Genomic DNA, 21,025 nt, shown 5'->3' with positions numbered 1-21,025 from the left:
TGTCATATATTTTAATTTTGCATATACTAAACTCCACATTACATTATTATTTTTGTTTAAATAGTCAATATATTTTAATAAGATTTAAATGATAAAAAAATTATCATATATTTACCCATGTAGTTACAACATTTCTGGTACTCTTCGTTAATTTACATAGCTTCAAATTTCCATCTAATGTCATTTTCCTTCCTTTTGAAGGACTTCTTTCACATTTCTTTCAGTGTGAGCTCACTGGTGATGAATTCTTTCAGTTTTTGTATGTCCAAGGAAATGTTTTTGCCTTGTGTTTGAAAATATATTCTTTAGGTATGAAATTTTAGTTTCACAGATTTTTGCACCCCAGTATTTTAAGAGTTTGCTCCACTGTCTTCTTACTTGCGTTGTTTTCCATGAGAAATCTGCTGTCATCTTATCTTTGTTCTTTTGTGTCTTTTTACTCTAGCTGTTTTTCATATTTTCTTTTATCTCTTGCTGAGCAATTAGATTACGATGTGCTTCGTGTAGTTTTCTTTCTGTTTTGGGGGGGCTTAGGATTTGTTGAGTTTTTGCATCTGTGAATTTATAGTTTTTATGAAATTTGGAAAAGTTTTAGCTGTTAATTCTTCAATGTTTTTTTTTGTCCTCCAGTTTTTTCCTGTCCTTGGGAGACTAATTACAGATACATTTAGTTGTTTTTTCCTGTCCTTGGGAGACTAATTACAGATACATTTACTTGAAGTTGTCCCAAAGCTCACTGATTTTCTTTTTATTTTTTGAAAGTTCTTTTTGTTTCTCTCTTTCATTTTGGATAATTTCTACTGCTATATTCTTAAGGTCACTAGTATTTTTTTTACAGTGTCTAATATGGTATTCATTCCCATCTGGTTGCTTTTCATCTCTGCAAGTTCAAATTGGACTTTTTTTTTTTTAAATATCTTCTATGCCTCTACTTAATAACTTTTTGAAAATATAGAATACAGGTATAATTGTTTCAATCTCCTTGTTTTCTAATTCTAACATCTGTATCAGTTTTATTTTTTAATTTTTATTTTTTTTATAAGAGTTTATTGGGGAACACTGTATACTTCCAAGACTTTTTTCCAAGTCAAGTTGTTGTCCTTTCTTTTTCTTTTCTTTTAAAGATTTTTTATTGGGGAAGGGGAACAGGACTTTATTGAGGAACAGTGTGTACTTCCAGGACTTTTATTTTTCCAAGTCAAGTTGTTGTCCTTTCAGTCTTAGTTGTGGAGGGCGCAGCTCAGCTCCAGCTCCAGGTCCAGTTGCCGTTGTTAGTTACGGGGGGCGCAGCCCACCATCCCTTGCAGGAGTCGAACAGGCAACCTTGTGGTTGAGAGCCCAGTGGCCCATGTGGGAATCGAACCGGCAGCCTTGGAGTTAGGAGCATGGAGCTCCAACCGCCTGAGCTACCGGGCTGGCTCATCTGTATCAGTTTTGAGTGAATTTTCAGTTTATTTGTTTATCTCCTCAATGTGGATCACATTTTCCTGTTTCTTCACATGCCTGGTAATTTTTTATTAGATGCCAGATACAGTCAATTTTACTTTACTGGTGGCTATATATTTTTGTACTCTTCTAACTGTTATTCAGCTTAGGCCTGGGACACAGTTAAGTTAGTTGGAAGCACTTTGATCCCTTTGAGTCTTGCTTTTCAGTCTCCTTAGGTGGGACCAGGGCAATGCTCATTCTGGATTACTTATTCCCTCCTCCCGAGACAAGACCCTTTTAAGTGCTCTCACCGAGATCCCGTTGCATTATGAGGTGTCCCTGTGTGGCTGGGGGGCACAGGCAGTATTCTAGGCCCTCTAATCCTGTCTGGTGGTTATTCCTCTGGCCTTGGGTAGCTTCTTGACATAAATGTGCTGATAAGTATGCAGCTGAATATTTGAGAGGATTCTCTCTCCTCTTGGGCACACTTCTTGTGTACTTGAGCTGCCTTATTTTCTCTGAACTTTCGTTGCCCATCTTCCCAGTGGGCAGGGAGTTTGCTGGGCTTCACCTCAGTTCTCCCTCCCTGTGCCATGGCCCAAGATCTCTCTTGGGGCTTGAGCAATCATATCAGTCACCTCATTTGTTTTCTGTCATTATGGGATTGCTGTCCTTTGTCGTCTAATCTCCAGTGGCTTGCAAACTGTTGTTTCATATAGTTTGTCCATGCTATGGGTATTTTAGGTGGGAGGGTAACTTTTTTTCCTATTACTCCATCTTGGCTGGAAGTGGAAGAATTTTAAAATTATTCTTTTAGTAAACCTCTGTGTTTTTTGAGACTTATTAATTTAGAATGTTGTGTATTTTCCTAAGGGGGAGGTCACAGAGAACGGCACTCAGTAAGTAGTGAATGGAAAGTATTTAGTGGCTACATCTGTCTGAGGCCTGCAGCCGCAGAAACCTGATTTGCCTGTTCTCTCTCCAAGTCAGGGATACATCACCCCGAGTTACAGACACCGATGTGCAGTGCTAGAATGCCAGCCTACTGATATGTAATGAGAAATGTAACTGCCACGGCGCTGACATTCATGTCTTGTGTCCATTGGGATCTTTCCATATTAGTAGACTACACTTGAACTAAATGGTAATCCAATGATTACTTGGTGTTGAATCCTTTTAAAATCAGGTTACTTGTTTTCTTGCTATTGCGTTGTCTCACTTCCTTATGTATTTTTGGATATTAACCACTTATTAAATATATGGTTTGCAAATATCTTCTCCCATTCCATAGATTGTTTCTTCTATTGATTGTTTCCTTCGCTGTGCCGGAACTTTTTAGTTTGATGCAATCCCTAGTTTTTACTTTTGTTGCTTATGCTTTGGGGGTCATATCCAAAAAATAATCTCCCAGACCAATGTCAGAAAGATTTCCCCTATGTTTTCTTTTAATAGTTTTACAGTTTCAGGGCTTGTGTTTAAGTCTTTAATCCATTTTGAGCTGATTTTTGCCTATGGTGTGAGATAGGGGTTCAGTTTCATTCGTCTACATGTGGATATCAAGTTTTCCCAAAACCATTTATTGATGAGACTGTCCTTTGCCCATTGTGTATTCTTGATACTTTTGTGGAAGATCAATTGACTATAAATGTATTGATTTGTTTCTGGGCTCTCTCTTCTCTTCCATTGGTCTAGATGTCAGTTTTTTATGCCAGTATTGTGCTGCTTTGATTAGCATAGCTTTGTAATATATTTTGAAGTCAGGTAGTGTCGTGCTTTCAGCTTTGTTCTTTTTGCTCAAGATGCCTTTGGCTACGTATAGCCTTTTGTGGTTCTGTCTGAATTTTAAGATTTTTTTTTCCATTTCTGTGAAAAATATCATTGGAATTTTGATAGGGATTTGAACCTGTAGATCACTTTGGGTGGTATGGACATTTTAATAATATTAATTCATCGAATCTATGAACACAATATATCTCCAAATCCATTTATTTGTGTTCTTCAATTTCGTTCATAATGTTTTATAGTTTTCAATGTACAGATCTTTCACACCCTTGGTTAAATTTATATGAGTATTTTGGAAGCACTGAATAGCTAATATCATCTGGTAAAAGATGGGGTAAAAACTACTAGAGTCTACAAAATATCAAATATGGTCATAGCAAAAATAAAAAAGTGAATGAAGATTAGCCAGTCTTTATGTCTGCTTTGTTGTAAAGGAGTGTCTTGTGTTGCTATGAAAGTAACTGAAATGTTCTGTTTTTAGGAACTGAATTGATTTTAGGTTTTCTTTTGCAGGTAGACTGGACTCTAAATATTGGAGAACAAGCCCTTGATATATGTATTGTCTCTTTCAATCAGTCGGCATGTTCTGTTTTTGTTCTTGGTGAAAGAAACTTTTTTTGCCTAAAGGATAATGGACAAATTCGATTCATGAAGAAACTTGATTGTAGCCCAAGTTGTTTTCTCCCATACTGCTCAGGTGTGTAGAAAGATTTTCTTTTATATTTTCCATGTGTTAAGGCTTTGTTATATATATCAGAAAAAGCCAAACTCATACACATACATTTTAAACATCTAGGAAAATAGTTTTATACTGAATGTGTAATGGAAATTTTAACTTTTAAAGTTTGAATAGTAGAAGTTTGATATAAAGCACACATTTGGGTTTGTCAGTCATTTTACTTTGTACAAAATGGCTTATAGAACTGGCTTTAGGCATACATTAATGCTTTCCAAAATGTGGCTTTCAAGATGCTTCCAAGAGAACATCAGACTCTTTTATAAGCAGAATGGAGCATAGTAATGCCTAATAGAATGACTTATCTGTAGTGAATGCCCAGTAAATCAATCGCTTAACTATGTTAAATATTAATGAAATTCATGCTTTCTAGATGAAATGGAAAAATGTTGGCCACTATCTGGTTAGAGTTTCCAAGTCTATAATTTTTTTCTTTTTGACATTGGTAGCTTGAAGTTGAAAAATAATGTTTTATTACTTAAAATCTTTATGCGTTAACATCAAGATATTATAATTAGTTTGTATCATAAATCTCCGAAAAGGGATATAATATACTATTGCAAATGACTGTTTTCTTATTATCATCTTTTTCTATCTTCAACCTACAGTTTCTGAAGGAACAATAAATACTTTGATTGGAAACCATAATAACATGTTGCATATTTATCAGGATGTGACACTGAAGTGGGCCACTCGACTGCCCCACATTCCTGTAGCAGTAAGAGTGGGCTGTTTACAGTAAGTGATTTAATTTAATGCACTTTTTTTTTGAGGATCTTAGGGAATTCTCTAGAAGTTCTATAAAACAATGGCAAGTGATTTTACTAAAAAATGACAAGTGATATTGTAGTGTGAATGATGTCAACAACAGAAATAATTTAAAATATAACTTATTGGAAAAGAAGGAGGTAAAAAAGCCTTAATTAGAACCATTAATCATTTTTAGTTAGTATCTCTAGTGAGATAGCCTTTGTATATTAAAGATTTCAAGAAAATAATTTGTCCAACAGATTATTTTCTTTAAAATAGAAAAGGATTTCTTAAAGCATTTGATGGGTCCCATTTGAAAATCACTTACTGTTAGACGGTGAGAATATTTTACTTCAAAATTTGTTTCAGACCTTATTATGTCAAGTGGTGCAGAGTTTCTAGTGATTATGTGTTTTAGGCAATTTAGATTTTAAATGGGGCCATTTTGCATTTAAAATGAAAGACAGGATCTGTATCTTAACATTAAATTTATTTAGAAAATTTATCAAAAATGAGAGAAATGAGATCTCTAAGTGTGTACTTTTTCTAGGTTGTCAGTCCAAAAGGCAAGATCTCAGGTTATGTTAGGCATTGAAAATCTTGGTAAATGTATGGAAACATACTTCCTATAAAGCTTCATGGGTTCCCAGATCGATTCAGACCTTATTATATTATTGTACTGAGCATTTACAAACCATATGTAGAATTCTTCAGTGATCTGTATAGCATCTGATCAGTAGGACTAATACCCCCTCAATTAAGAGGTTGAATATTATATACCACCTAATGACATTTTGGTCAATGATGGTGGTCCCATAAGATTATAATGCAGCTGAAAAATTTGTATAGCCTAGTGACGTTGTAGCTGTCATAACATTGTAGCACACTGCACTGCTCGCGTCTGCTTGTGGTGATGTGGATGTAAACAAACCTACCGGGCTGCCAGTTGCATAAGTATAGCACATACAATCATGTACAGTACAGGATATTTGCTAATGATAATAAACGACTATGTTACCGGTTTGTGTGTTTACTATGCTACACTTTTTATTGTTTTTCCCCCCCTTTTCCCAGCCCCTTTCCCCACCCCCCCACTCCCCCACTCTGGTTCAAGCCATTGTTTCTCAGTCTAGTTGTGTCGGACACAGCTCCCTGGCCCATGCTGGTATTAGGAGCCTTGCGCTTCCCCGCCCCCTGAGGCAGTTGGTCGCCAGTCGTCGGTCGGCCTCTCACAGCAGCTCCTAGCAGCTCGCACCGGCTGCCGGCCGACCACTCACGATGGCTGCCAGCATGCTGGCTGCCGGCCACTCAGGCTGGCCACTGAGCACTCACAGCAGCACACGGCAGCCCATGGCAGCTCATGCCGACCTTTGGCTGCTCACGGCAGCCCAGCTCCACGGAGCGCCATTGTTCACAATCTTAGCTGTAGAGGGCGCAGCTCACTGGCCCATGTGGGAATTGAACCATTGACTTCGGTGTTAGGAGTATGGCGTTCCAATAACCTGAGCCACCGGGCTGGCCCTTATTGTTATTTTAGAATGCACTCTTTCTATTTCTAAAAAAAGTGCTGTAAAACAGTATGCCCTCTTATGATGGCAGCAGCCTCATATATCTCGTGTTTACAGAGTCTCTGGATCGCATCATTTTCTCTTGTGCTTGATTTTATCTTGTGTTGTGTTGTTCATCATGGACCCTTAAGCATACAAAATGCACTGCTAATGTTTCTAGTAAAAGCCCGTCTCTAGTGATTGGCCTCGAAATGAAATTAAAAGTGATTAAGGACCACAAAGGTGGAAAATCAGTGATGGGTATTGCTTGTCAGACAGGCATGTCCCATTCCACCATGGCCATGATCTTGAAGAACAAGAACAAAGTTACAGAAGCTGTTCACAGATTTGCTTCACTGAAGGCCATGAGACTAATGAAAATTCAATAAGGGCCTATAGTCGACATGGAGACCTTTCAAATGACCTGGTTTGAAGACCAGACACAGAACCATATCTCTGTCAACATCATGGCAGTATGGCCAGAGTTAAACGTTTGCTTGTGAGGTTGAAAGAAAAGGCTGGACTCGACTACACTGTTCCATTTACTGTTAGCTCTGGGAGGTTTAAACAATCTAAGAATCGTTATTCATTACATAATGTGAAAGTGAGTGGTAAGTGTGTGAGTGTTGATGTGAAGGCAGCTGAAGAACTTTTGGAAACTCTAGATAAGCTGACTGAGAAGGAAAATTACCAGAGCAAATATTCAGTGTGGGTGAAACCACCCTACTCTGAAAGGACTTTCATCCATAAGGAGGGCATGTCAATGCCAAGTTTCAAGGCTTTCAAGGACAGGAGACAAGTCTTGTTTGGGGGGTGATGTTGTGATCTGGTCCAGCAAGAACCCTAGGGCTTTCAAACATGAATAAGCACACAGTGCCAGTGTACTTCAGGAGCAATAAGAAGACATACCTAGATGACATTGCTCCTCTTTCAAGATGCCCTCTTGAACTGCTGTGCCAGCAGAATGGAGAAGTACTGCTTGGAGAATTAAATACCTTTGAAGATTTTATTTATTGTTGATAATGCTCCCAGACACCCTCCTTTTATTGGTGATCTTCATTCCAGTATAAAAGTTGTGTTTCTCCCTCCAAATATCACCTCTTTAATCCAACCAATGCATCAATGAATTACAGCTGCTTTTAAGGCCTGCTACCTGATGAGGCCCTGTGCCCAGGCTGTTGTTATAACTGAGGAGAAAACTGAGAAGATGCTGATGAAATTCTGGAAGGATTAAACATCTGTGGCTGCATCAAGAACTTTTCTTGTGCTTGGGGTGATGTCACCAAGTGTGTGAATGGCATCTGAAAGAAGACACTCAAGAGGTTCGTCCATGACAACGAAAGATTTGCCAAGGATGAGGAGGTTGCCAAAATCAACAAGGCTTTAGTTGAGTTGGCAAACAACTTGAACCTGGGACTGGGTGAAGTTGGCATTGAGGAACTCCTCGAGGTGGTTCCTGAGGAATTGACTCATGAGGAGTTGTTTGAACTGCAACAGGAACACATAGCTGAAGAAGAGACAAGAGAAAAGGAAATTGCAGGGGAAGAAAAAGAAGAACCTCCAAAAAGATTCACCGAGAAAGGTTTAACACAAGCTTTTGCAGACCTTGACAAGCTCCTTATAAAGTTTGCAAACATGGACCCCAACACTGAAAGGGTTTCATTAATAGAGAGGAATGTTGATGATGTATGATTTGCTTACAAAGAAATCTATGATGGAAATAAGAAACAAATCAAGCTGTCACGCGGGGTACCCTGCTCGCTGCGCCATTTGTCGTGCAGGGTCTCAGCTCCCACTCCCCGCCCAAGAACGCAGGACACGGTAAGGCCAAAAAGGAACACCCATGGAGCCATAAGTAGGGGAGTCAAACCAATATATTCTCGCTGGCATCTGGGCTGGAGACACAGGAAGCAGGATCTACATAATCTGCCTAACAGCAGTCCGCGCTTGCCAGCCACCATCTTCTTGCTAGCCCCCATTCCCCTTTCTGCTAGCGTAGCCACAGCAGTTATATTAGTGGCCAATAGCCTACGGGTTACAGCTGACGGCCAACTAGCCACAGCTGCTGGCATCTGATCACAGTTGATGGCCATTTACTACCCGAGCCAGCACCTTTCTATGTGAGGCCGAGAGCCTGGAAACTGCTTTTTGGGGTTTTGTCCCCACACAAGCAAACCATTGTGGACATATTTCTGAAAAGAGTGAAACCTTCTCAGGAAGAGCCTCAGGCAGGTCCTTCAGGAGGTGTTCCAGAAGAAGGCAGTGTGGTCATAGGAGGTGACAGCTCCATACCTGTCATTGCCCCTGACGACCTTCCAGTGGGTCAAGGCGAGGAGGTGGACAACAGGGACACTGATGGTCCTGACCCTGTGCAGGCCGAGTCTCGTGTGTGTTTGTGTGTTTGTGTCTTAGTTTTTAACAAAAAAGTTTAAAAGGTAAAAAAAAAAATAAAAAAAAAAATTAAAATAGGAAAATGCTGATAGAAAAAAATTTTTGTACAGCTGTACAAAGTATTTGTGTTTTAAGCTCAGTGTTATTACAAAAGGGTTGAAAAGTTTAAAAAAATAAAAAAATTTAAAGTGAAAAAGTTACCTTAGTAAGCTAAGGTGAATTTATTATTGAAGAAAGAAAAATATTTTAAAATCAATTTAGTGTAGCCTAAGTGTCCAGTGTTATAAAGTCTACAGTAGTTACAGCCGTGTCCTGGGCCGTCACACTCACTCACCCTCACTTACTGACTCACCCGAGCCACTTCTGGTCGTGCAAGCTCCATTCATGCTAAATATTCTGTACATGTGTTCCATTTTTTATCTTTTATACTGTGCTTTTACTGTATGTTTTCTATGTTTAGATATGCAAATACCGTTGTGTACAATTGCCTGCAGTATTCAGTGCAGTGACATGCTGTACAGGGTTGCAGCCCAGGAGCCACAGGCTGCACCACACAGCCGAGGTGTGTAGTGGGCTGTACCGTATAGGTTTGTGTAAGTGCACCCTACGCGCAATGATGAAATCAGCTAGTGACACATTTCTCAGAATGCATACCTGTCATTCACTGATGCATGACTATAATGGTTTAAGCTCAATTAAAGGCATTCATATTTGCGTTACTGGTTAATCTGAAATTTGAATATTGGGAAAATGGAAATGTTTTGAACACATTGAATATTTTAAAAAGAAGGTGCTTTCTTATGTTTTATGAGAAAATATCTTCATATAATTATAATTGCTATGCACATAACACAAATTATAGTTATTTTGTAGTTGAAGGAAAATTTAAAATTTTGAGATTGGTCTTTGTAGTATCCACCAAATGGTCTTTGAAGTTCAACCAATTACTCAGACTCACCAGACATTTTACATCAGATTTACTTAGAAGGATTTAGAACAGGAAAAACACCTTGCCAGCACGGCAATGTCAAGTATTTCTCTTCTGGAGAGTAATTCTTGCAGCAGTCCATATATCCATCTAAGAGCTGTTCTCTTTGGCCCCTCAAGTGACAGCTCAGGTGCAAGAAGACAGATCCATGCTGGGTATGTAACCCATCTTGGCTTATAGTCTCCGTGCCTCTCAGGAGCCAATACCTTTAAACACTAAAAAGTCATTGTGGTTTTCATATTTGTGTGGCATATGGGATAGAGATGGATGGAAAGATTTTACTGAGACCATTTAGTTGAAATTCTTATTTTACACATATATTATTTATAAGGGACGTGCCTATTACAAGAGTCACTGTACACAGAGAGGCTCAGAGATAGGGCTTCTCAGCACATATTTATGGTTCATTCATAGTTTATGGTCCAGATGCAACTTACAAGTCGTGGTCCAATAGAAACTGAAATTATTATGAGTAAAAAAACCAAATTTCCATATAATATGCATCAAGAGGCTTATACTCAAAAATTGCTTGTCACATCCAACCTGAGGACTTGTGAGTGGAACTTCTGTTTCTCATAGCTTTTTAAGTATCATAATTATAAACAATTAAGTGCAAATACTGTCATTAATGATTTCCACAGTTAATATGTAGCAATAACTTTTAATTATTCATTGAAGATTTTTCTTATTTTTATATACTTGAATGTAAAAGTATAGGATTAGACTGAAAGAATTTTATTGTAATTTTTGGTAGAATTTTAAAAGTGATTATTACTTACTCAACTATAGCGTATTTATATTTAGAAGTTGCTATTTGAAATTAAAAGCACTGAAATAATTTCACTCCTGGTTTTTATTACCTTTAGGATTAAACTTTTTTGGTAGACGCTTCCTTGGCTGAATGTGTTTATTTGTAAAGGAAATTGCTGCTATTTTAATATGTTTCTTTTCAGTGAATAAGAAATATTGGATTTGGATCAAGTTGATGCAATTATACTTAATAACAGCATTTTGCTCAGAAACTAAGATGCTTTATTTCCTCCCACTCCCACCTACTTGGCAGTCCTAGACCTCTCTACCTTGTTTATTATAAACCAATTCTAAATCTGTCTGTGTCTCCTTCTGTCTTTTCAGGGTAAATGGCATTCTTGATTAGATAGAGTTCTTTTAAGTTTAATTATTTTAATTTTTGTGGGCTAGACTATGGGGAGGTGAGGTAAGCAGACAGTTTACAGAATGAGAAGAGCCCGAATGTGATAATGTTCTTTAAATTCTTAGCTATTACTGTTTTCCATTTCCAAGTGGCTATGGAAACCTGGCCAACCTGTCGTACCTGTGCTGTGGTCAGTTTCCCAAATGGCAAATAAAGATCATCATTTATCGGTTACATTATTCTCTCTAGAGATATGAAATATACCTAAAGTGGAAGTGTATTTGCTTGCACGTTCAAAGGGATGGTAATCTTTCCAAACTTTAGCTGGCAGCCACAGCCATTGTGCTTTAAAATCTGGTTGGAGCTCATTTTGTAGTATAAACAATTTGGTCTAGCACTTCGGTGTTTTTCTTCGTAGGCTGTATTCACAATAGGAACCTATTATAACTCTCACTGTTTAACATTTCATTTTTTCGCCTTCATTGATACAGTATTCTTTTTTTTTTTGAAATAAAGTTTATTGGGGTGACATATACAGTAGTCTTAACCAGAATGTTTTCCCCATTTCTTCTCTGGATTTTCAAATTTCTTCTATCTTCGAATCCTAACTCAAGTCACATAAATATGCCTTCCCAACCTATCCTGGTCTCCTCTGAATTTCTGTGATATTTCTATTATGTTGCTTATTGCTGTTTGATTTTCCTAACTTCCCAACTTGATCATACACTCCTTTAATGTAGGGACCTTTTCTACTTTTGCATATCATACTGAGTAATCAGTCAGAAAGCTGAACACATGGTATATGCTCAATAAATATGTAAAAGTCATTGTGGTTTGCGTGCATTAGAGGGAGGGGTAGCTAGAAAGACCTTATAAGAGCTTATAGTTGAAAAAACATTTTTTGTAAATAGGAAGATATTGAGACTCATAGATGGAAAGATATTATTTCTTTGTAAACAAATTTATTAGGAGAGTTTTTTAATTTCAAAGTGACTTTTTCTTTCTTCTTTCGCTTACTGTTTGCTGTTGTCATCTTTTTTTCTTGTGCTTTGTAGAAAGAGAATGTGGGCCTACATAAATACTTTTGCTATGTTATAATTTTAAGGATGTCCTTTGTGGCTTACTAGTCCACAAAAAATTTGTAAATATCCCAGGAATTAGGATAGAGCATAAATTCTCGTTTCAGAACTGCATTCTTCTTCTTTTTCTTTTTTTTTTTTTAATAGTCCGGAGGTCTTTTATTTACTTTTTTACACCTATCATGCCATGAGTTCATAGGGAATGGGTTCCAGCAGCTCGGGCTCCTTTCCATTGATTCTCACAAAGTGTACTTCTCTGGGTGGGGCTGGCTGGCTCAGTTGAGCCCAAGTACCTTTCTCTTTGGCCTCCTTCTTTTTCTGATCCTTTTCCTTCACGTGTTTCAGGAAGCTATCTTGGCTGGTAGAGTGCTTAATCTAGTTCAATACCTACACTAATACTGTTGGCAAGAATCTTGCCCTTAACTTGTTTGTTTACAACATTGCCAGTGACATCCTGGGTAACACTGTAGACTCTTCCAGTCTTGCCAGGGTAACATTTGTGGGACACTCCTTTTAAGACAGTGCCCATTCTCTTGATGTCTACAATATCACCTTTCTTGGAGATTCGCATGTATGTGGCCATAGGAACAACTAACTCCTGGTTTTCTAAAAGGCCTAGAGAACATAGAGAGCGCGTCTCTCCTCTTTCTCTTTCGGTTGGTTATTTTGATGAATTACTGGAAGATGGCAGTTCTGGCCAAAAGGAAAGCAGAGCTTCTGCTTTATTATCAGTATTTTCTTCTATTTATCTCTTGTAGCTCAGGAGTAGAATATTAATCTGGCATTATTCTATTGTTTTGTCTTTTTTTTTGTTGAATATCTAAGCAGCTTAGTTTATATATTCTAGTTCTATGTGTTTCAGCTTATATTTATGATAGTTATATTATTTTTTGGTGAGTTTTTAAAATTTATCAGTATGAAGTGCCCTTTTTTGTGTTCTCATTTAATGTTTCTTTATTTGCTTCTTGTTTTGTTTGCTTTGAGTTCACTTTGTTATTAATTATTGGTATGCTGTTGTCTGTGTTTTTCTTTTTTTTGTTGTTGTCTATGCTTTAACCTGTAACTTTATTTTGGATGTACCTCTTGTAAACAGAATTTGATTGGTTATTTCAACCCATTTTGAAGACCACTGTCCTTTAATTTACCCATTTACAGAAGTTATAACCGATATAGTTGGTAATTTCTCAACTTGTACCGTATTTTCTACTGTTTATACTATTTCCTTTGGTTTCCATCTCTTGTACTTGAGTTGGGGTTTCTTTCTACTTGCATTCTCCCATGTATTGGATGGTACGCACACGTCCACATCTGTTTTCTTTATTTCTGTTAGTGTTTACTTTTCAGTTTTGCCATAATCCAAAAATGAATCTTTCTCTCTGTGATGGGTAAGGTGTTTAATATACTTTTTATCTTTCTCCTTTCCTATTTCCACTCCCTCCATCACCACCACATTCAGACATGGGTGTATGTGTACGCTTATTCTCCCACATGTACACCCCCCCATACTTTGTTACTATTTGTTCTTTGCTACAGTAACATAAAGTTTTAGCTATAAATTATTATTGTCAAGCTATACTAATGCTTTTTTCAAGAATGTCTTAAAACTTGTAATCACTTTATATCTAGACCTAAGTAATTTTATGTATTTTTTCTATATTGAAGATTGTGAATATTTTATGTCATGAATTACAATTTTTAACTTATTTTGTTTCATCTCTCAATAGGCTGATTTAATGTTCCCAGGAATGGTATAGGGTGTTATACTGTATGGTAAAAATATATTGTCATATTTTCCTCTAAAACTTCATTGATGTTGCTCCTTTATTGTTTTTTTTTTTTTAATTTTTTATTGGGGTATTAGGGAACAGTGTGTTTCTCCAGGGCCCATCAGCTCCAAGTCATTGTCTTTCAATCTAGTTGTGGAGGGCGCAGCTCAGCTCCAAGTGCAGTCGCCGTTTTCAACTTTGGTTGCAGGGGCGTAGCCTACTATCCCATGTGGGAATTGAACCAGCGACCTTGTTACTGAGAGCTCGTGCTCTAACCAACTGAGCCATCCGGCCGTCCCTCCAGAAGCTCAGAGGCAGCTCGTTGTTTTCAGTGTAGTTGTGGAGGGCGCAGCTCACTGGCCCATGTGGGAATCGAACCGGCAACCCTGTTGTTCAGAGCTCTTGCTCTAACCAACTGAGCCATCAGGCTGCCCCTAAAAAAATAAAACTTTTGTGAGAAAGGATAACTTTGTGATTTTTGTAAAAAGTATAAAACGGCACTATTTAAAATTCCAGCATTATTTGCAGGGAAGAAAACAAATAACAAAACTAGTCTTCTACCAAAGTAAGCTCCATGTCATTGCCATGCATAACTAACAATCGCTAGCACCTGGTAAACATCAAGCCAGATATTTTTTTTTTTCCTACACATATGCAAATTTAGGCATAGAATAAAATTCACAAAGCAGAATTTTATTTTTAAATATAAATTTGTTTCATTATATTCTAACAGAAAGAAGAACTATATGAAATGGAAGGAATAAATGAGTTTTACATAAATATTCTCAACAATGTATGTTAGTTTCTAAAAGACCCTTTTAAGGGGCAGCTGGATGGCTCAGTTGGTTAGAGCGCGAGCTCTCAAGCTCTCAACAACAAGGTTGCTGGTTTGATTCCTGCATGGGATGGTGGGCTGCGCCCCCTGCAACTAAAGATTGAAAACGGTGACTGGACTTGGAGCTGAGCTGCGTCCTCCACAACTAGATTGAAAGACAATGACTTGGAGCTGATGGGCCCTGGAGAAACACACTGTTCCCCAATATTCCCCAATTTAAAAAAAAAAAAAAAGGACCCTTTTAGCCAAGAATAGAAAAAAAGTAGAAAGGTGATAGTTTTTTTAAAGCTGCATTTCAATTTTGGGCAGTGTCCACTGACGAAAGATAAGGAAAGCAGCATACTTCTGCTTTCTGCTTTCTTCTTGCCGAGTTCTGATATTGTCGGTATCATATTATTATTTTGTCAGAGCTTAAAACTTTACATACATTTTAGTAATCACAATTTTCACAGCCCTTTCAACCTATCCATGTATCTAAATGGACTCAAAGCTTACCAGCAATTTTTTTACTAGTACTGAATTACCTTGATTCACTTCTTGATTAGTTGAATTTAATCATCTGGTAGTTTTCCAGGAAAGCATTATGTCTTCTTGCTTTCTTGATAATTGTTTATTGCTTTTATACTTGAAGGCCACCTCAAGTTCCTTCAAAATTTTGGACATTTAATTTGGTATTGACAGTTACTCTGGAAAAATCAGAGGTTGGCTTAAATTTTTTAAAAGTCTTTTTGAATGAATTACCTTTTCTGTTTTGATTCTCATATCTGACTTTTTTTTTTTTTTTAATCCTTAAAGGACTGTAAATTCACTAACATCGTCTAACAATTGATTTATTCTGTATCAGGTCTTTCTGGGGCTAGGTGGGATTCGAAAGATTCGAGTTTTTGTTCATGTCAAGAAAATTTTCTTCCATTGTACCTTTGAATATTGGTTCTGCTCTAATAGTTTAGTTTTCTTTTCTTTTCTTTTTTTAAGATTTTATTGGGGAAGGGGAACAGGACTTTATTGGGGAACAGTGTGTACTTCCAGGACTTTTTTTTTTTTCCCAAGTCAAGTTGTCCTTTCAGTCTTAGTTGCAGGGGGTGCAGCCCACCATCCCCTGCGGGCGTCGAGGAATTGAACTGGCAATCTTGTGGTTGAGAGCCCACTGGCCCATGTGGGAATTGAACTGGCAGCCTTAGGAGTTAGGAGCATGGAGCTCCAACTGCCTGAGCCACCGGGCCAGCTCATAGTTTAGTTTTCTTAATCAATATCATTGTTATAAATTTGTTAGCTTTACCCTGACTTTCTATTCTGCTTGAGGTCTGAGGAGGTTGTTGTAGCTCGTGGGATCATCCTATCTTATTGTGACCAGAATTTAAAATGTTCGGTGGGAAAAGATGTGCCTCAAGTTTGTTGATTTGTGATTGTAGTCATTTCCTTGTTCAACTTACTTTTTTGTGGTTGTGGTGGTGGTGGTGGTGGTGATGGTGGTTATTGCTGTACTTCTTCTGTTTTTGCTGAGTTTTGAGGAGTTTTGCCATGCCATCTTTGACTGGAAATCATTTCTTTGTCAGTTGCTGTTCATTGTTTCTGGGGAGAGAATTATAGACAACTTAAGTTTTGTTCTGTAGTAACTAACTAGTTCTTTATGTCTGGTTGCTTGTAGAATGTTTTTGATTTTCTATGTAAATGCAACATTTGCCACCATATATTTGTGATACTGTTTCCTTGATTGTAGTTGGGAATGTAGTGAAGTTAATCTTTTTAACCATTTGTTTGGCTGTTGAAGAAAGCTTCCTTGTATTATATGTTTGAGTATCCCTTTAGTTCTGTTTGACATAGTTTATCCTTCAGGGGAACTATCTTTTGATAGGCTTTTTATTTTCTGTTCCCCATATCTACTATCTTCTTCCTTATAATTTTCATTTCTTTGTTCTCCCCCTCTCCCCCAACCCCGTTTTCTAGGAGAGTGTTCTATATCTCTGATTTGAGCTTCCACAGCATTGGTTTTGTTCTTTTCTATGTGTAACTTGAAGATTCATTTAGTCTACTGAGATGATATCTTTCTCCCTCCCACGTGCCCCCCACCTCTTGCCTTTTTGGTATATTAACCAGTTTAGTACATGGCAGGCTACAATTCCCATGATGCACTTGTGCCAGGTCCGTCTTACTTCAAACATGTTTATGGTGTTTATTTTGGGACTCTATCTCTGAGCATATAACATGCTACTATTAATTTCTGCCCTTTACTACAGAATTTGTTAGTGCTGTATGGATGTAGGCAGTGTGGAGGGGCCAAGAGTGATAGAGGTGAGATTTGAGTAGCAAAAGGTGTCTGCATAGGTCAGATTTGAGTAGCAAAAGGTGTCTGCATAGTTTTATGATTCATGCAGAACTTGGGCTTCTGAATCAGATTGGGCAGGTGTTAGTGTTAGGGAAGAAGAATGAAACATCTTTTTACCTTTGTTCAGGTTATCTCTGTGAGATGAAGCTGGGGCATGGCATGAATTAACGCTGTCTTTTTGGCTTTATCTACCTGATAATTAGTGTGAATTTCTTTTAAGTTCTAGATTTACAATTTATGAGGTTGTTTTCCTCTCTCTCCTCCCTCTTTCTCCCTTATCCCAATGATTTTGTGCCTGTGTCTGTGTCTTTTTCAGTTCCTGCATGGCTATTTTAGTTAGCTGTTGGAGAGATTGCATTCAGGGCTGTCACCATAATGAATCGAACACTTCAGAAGAGCCTTAAGATCATATCATTAAACTGCAGAGAAAAATCTAGTTGAGAATTGGATCAGAATAATATTGAATTTAAGGATTCTTTTGGAGAAATTGCCTTTTTTCCACTTCTAACTACCTTTTAATTTTCAAAAATAATCTGTTCAAGCTAGAGATTGAGCATTATAGTGGTTCTTTTTGAAAAAAATAAAATGTCAACCGTTTTAGAAAGACATCATCTTGAATGGTGGCTGAGCTCTTGATTTTACACAGAAAATATTACTGTTGTTAGTAATTAGGTATGCCACTATCCTCCCTCCTAGTTAATATCTGGTCTGCTTTTGTGTTCATTATAGTTAAATTGTAGTTTAATGAAAGAATTTGCATACCTTTACGAATTTTGACATAATGGGTCTTCACAGAGTATGATTTTTTCCCTAACTTTCCCTCCTCCCATTATAATGTAGTGTTTATATTCTTTTGGTGATTTTTAGAAATTGTGGTTTTGATTGTCACTGATGCTTTTAGCATTGTAATGAAATTAACCTTAACTTAGCTCATTTTAATGTGTTTAGATTTACTGAATTTCAGTGTTTGCGCCATTATTTTTCCTGAGAAGTTCAGCTCCTTCCTCCATTTCTTTTGTTTGTGTTTTTATTTTGTTTTGCCTTTTAGTATAGTTGGAAATAAAAAGATACACATTTTTCCGTATGAGTAGTGATAAATCAGGGCTTAAGTGGCATAAGGGTGAGAACGCCCTTACCAGAAAACAGGGCTTCAGTTTGTGGCCTCGTGGACCTGCTAATGCAACACAGTAGATTATAACTTAATAGAAGGAGTTGTGGAGGAAGAAAAAACAGAATTTATCATATTTGGTATATACATTTTTTTCCTTTTATTGTTGGCAACTCAGTAACCATGATTTGGACAAAGTTTTTTATTTGTTTTTATTTTATTTTATTGGGATGACAATTGTTAATGAAATTACATAATTTCAGGTGTACAATTCTGTATTACATCATCTATAAATCCCATTGTGTGTTCACCACCCAGAGTCAGTTCTCCTTCCATCACCATATATTTGATCCCCCTTACCCTCATCTCCCACCCCCCCAACCCACTACCCTCTGGTAACCACTAAACTATTTGGACAGATTTTTTACGTCAATTCTGTTGAAGCATTTTTGGGGTAAAATGAGTTGTATTATTTTTGATGGTCATCATTAGTTGCATGTGAATATTTCCATTGTGTGAGGTTCAAAGTTGTAATGAGGCGATCTCTAGATTTCATATCGATTGGGTTTTCTATTGATTGAGCAAGAATTGAGCATGACTCCTCAGAGCCATGCACCTTAGCCATCGTTGACATACAGCCTGTCATTTGGTACGCTACTTTTATAAACTTCAGTGTGGATACCTTGGTAGTTTTATTTATATGGAAAAGACTTGTAGTCATCATATAAGTAAATTAAAAGGCCATATCTTTATTGTTATTTGTCAGTTGGAGTTATACCCTAAGAAAAACTTTCCTTATGAAAGTTAAAAATCTTCTGCTTCGTCTCATGTTTTCATTGTCATTGTATTTTTTATATAATAATGTAAAACACAGCATCCTCCATTCTCATGACAAATGTATTAGTAATTACAGTTCCACATTGTTTGACTTCGTTACGTTCCATAGTAAATATGTTTAATTTGCCTGCCAGAGGTATTAGAAGCACTGTACAGCCAAGGATAAGGAGTTGCACTTAGAATGCTAGTTGGGTTGATACTTTTCTGTTTTATAAATTAAACGTTTTAATGCTAGAATTTTTATTACCATGTATTTCCACTGAGAAATTTCTTTAGCCATATTGTCATTGAGACTGTGAACATCCCTTAAAAAAAAGAAGCTCTCGGGCTATATGGAAAAGGGTCCTTGTGTTTTGTGCTTGAATTTGATTCCCTAGCCCATAACAGATATGGGAGTTAATCTGAGAGTGGATATGGGGTGGGGGGTGTGGTCAGGGGAGTCAATTGTTCAATAGCGGTGTAACCAGCAGGAAAGTGTGTGGATTTTCACTAGCTGTGGTGGGTTTTACCTTTTACTAAGCACGTGCCTTCTTTACCCTTTTGTCCTGGAGATCATTTGTATCAGGGTGGTGATTCGCTTCCATCTTTCTTGGAAATACATCCTATCATACATCTTCTCTCCTCTTTTCAAATACTTCCTTTCAAATACTCTGGTTTGAAAGATAGAGGGAGGTGGTCTTTTTTTTTTTTTTTAATGTCTGTATACCAGAGGAAAAAGCTTACATTTTCTAAGTTGCTTACTGGAGAATATAAACATGAGGAAAGATTTTTGGTGGGGTTTTTCTTTTTTCCCCTCCTGTACCGTTAGGTTTATATGCTGCTAAGAACGTTGGAACTTCAGATGGACTTAGTTCTTTTACCCCTTTCACCAGTATATGGCCTATATTCCAGAACTAGCTTTTGAGTGCAAATGTGGGTTGTTGCCAAAAATGTTTAAATCTTACTGTATAGTCTAAAGTTGGAGGAATTAAAATTGGAATCAATTGTTACCTGAAAGGAAATGCTAGAAACACAGTGATGTTTATTGCCTGCTGTGAACTGGCATCACTGCATCATTAGGACCTTAAATTCTAAAAGGAACTACATTAATAGCTTATTAAAATCTTTTGAAGTGTTTAATGTATCAGGTTTAATAGAAACCGTCACTAGCTCCCTACAGCTTCAAAAAACAGATTTGGGAGAATGATGGTGCTTTTTTTTTTTTTTTTGGTTTGTTTTTTTAATTTCAAGAGAACAGAGTATTAATTAAAATGACTAAAAATGAGGTTGAAAACTATAATCAATAATTATGTCATCATTGAAGTCCTCTTTTTAGTATTAACTTGAAACTTGTAAGTAAATCAAATCTTATCTGGTGTTAGGTTGGTGCAAAAGTAATTGCGGTATAAAAGGTTAAAAATAATTGCAAAAACTGAAATTACTTTTGCACCAACCTAATAAAATATAGTTTTTACTCTTAGTTATCTGACCTCCGTGATCCACAGACTCTGCCATGAACAAGTAGGAAGGTTCCCATGCATTCTAAAGTGGAGATCTGTATTCAGTGGTTTTCCTGCTTGTAGGCAGAGAAAAATCTACTGACTTTTGTTCACGAAACTACAGTTTACTATTAAAAATAAATGTAAAAGAAAAACAGTTATTACCTGCTTTTTTGATGTGCTAAAAAAAGAAAAAAAGAGGCAGATAGCCATACACTTTGTTTTGAGTGTGTAATATTTAAAACCATAGAGGAAACTGTACTAATTCAACATTAAAGTGTTTTTGTTTTAATAAAGTAGAAGACGACAGAATCTCATTATTAAACATTAATTTATTAATGTAGAGCCTATGTTCTAATTAGAACTTATGTTCAAATTTTGATTAAGCCTTGGCTAGATAGAAACTTTGCTTAGTGCAGAAAGAAAGATTTATTACCCTGGTTTTCCTTACAGTTCACAAAGAATCATCTTTAATTTTCAGCTGTTTTAGAGTGCGAGTATTTTAATATTTGTGGATAGCATGTATTACATATTAGGAAGACGTTTTAGAGTATACATTGATTGTCTAGTAATGAGTTCTTTCACGATAACACTGTTGCAAAAGTCCAAATAATAGTACTAGCTAATATATACTTAACTACTATGCACCAGGAAGTACTTTGCAGATATTAATTTGTTTAATTCTTTAAGAACATTTAGTATTATTATTATCCCCATTTTATAGGTGATGGAACTGAGGCACAGAAAGATCAAGTAACATATCTGAGCTCATAATCAAACATGTAAATAACTAATTGTAGTATAATGAGTGAATGTTATAA

General features: G+C 36.9%; 1 protein-coding gene across 5 annotated transcripts in view; it reads left to right on the top strand.

Moving 5' to 3' along the window:
- Window positions 1-21,025, top strand: part of BBS9 (Bardet-Biedl syndrome 9) — a 366,639-nt gene that overhangs the window by 100,622 nt on the left and 244,992 nt on the right. For all 5 annotated transcript variants that reach the window (XM_081079509.1, XM_081079511.1, XM_081079510.1 and 2 more), the window contains exons 8-9: window positions 3,724-3,907; window positions 4,555-4,684. In XM_081079509.1, coding sequence (XP_080935635.1) covers window positions 3,724-3,907; window positions 4,555-4,684 — 314 coding nt within the window. The remainder of the gene's footprint in view (window positions 1-3,723; window positions 3,908-4,554; window positions 4,685-21,025) is intronic.

Source organism: Rhinolophus hipposideros (genome assembly GCF_964194185.1).
Source record: "Rhinolophus hipposideros genome assembly, chromosome: 18".
NCBI lineage: Eukaryota > Metazoa > Chordata > Mammalia > Chiroptera > Rhinolophidae > Rhinolophus > Rhinolophus hipposideros.
This window is presented reverse-complemented; position numbering and strand designations above follow the sequence as displayed.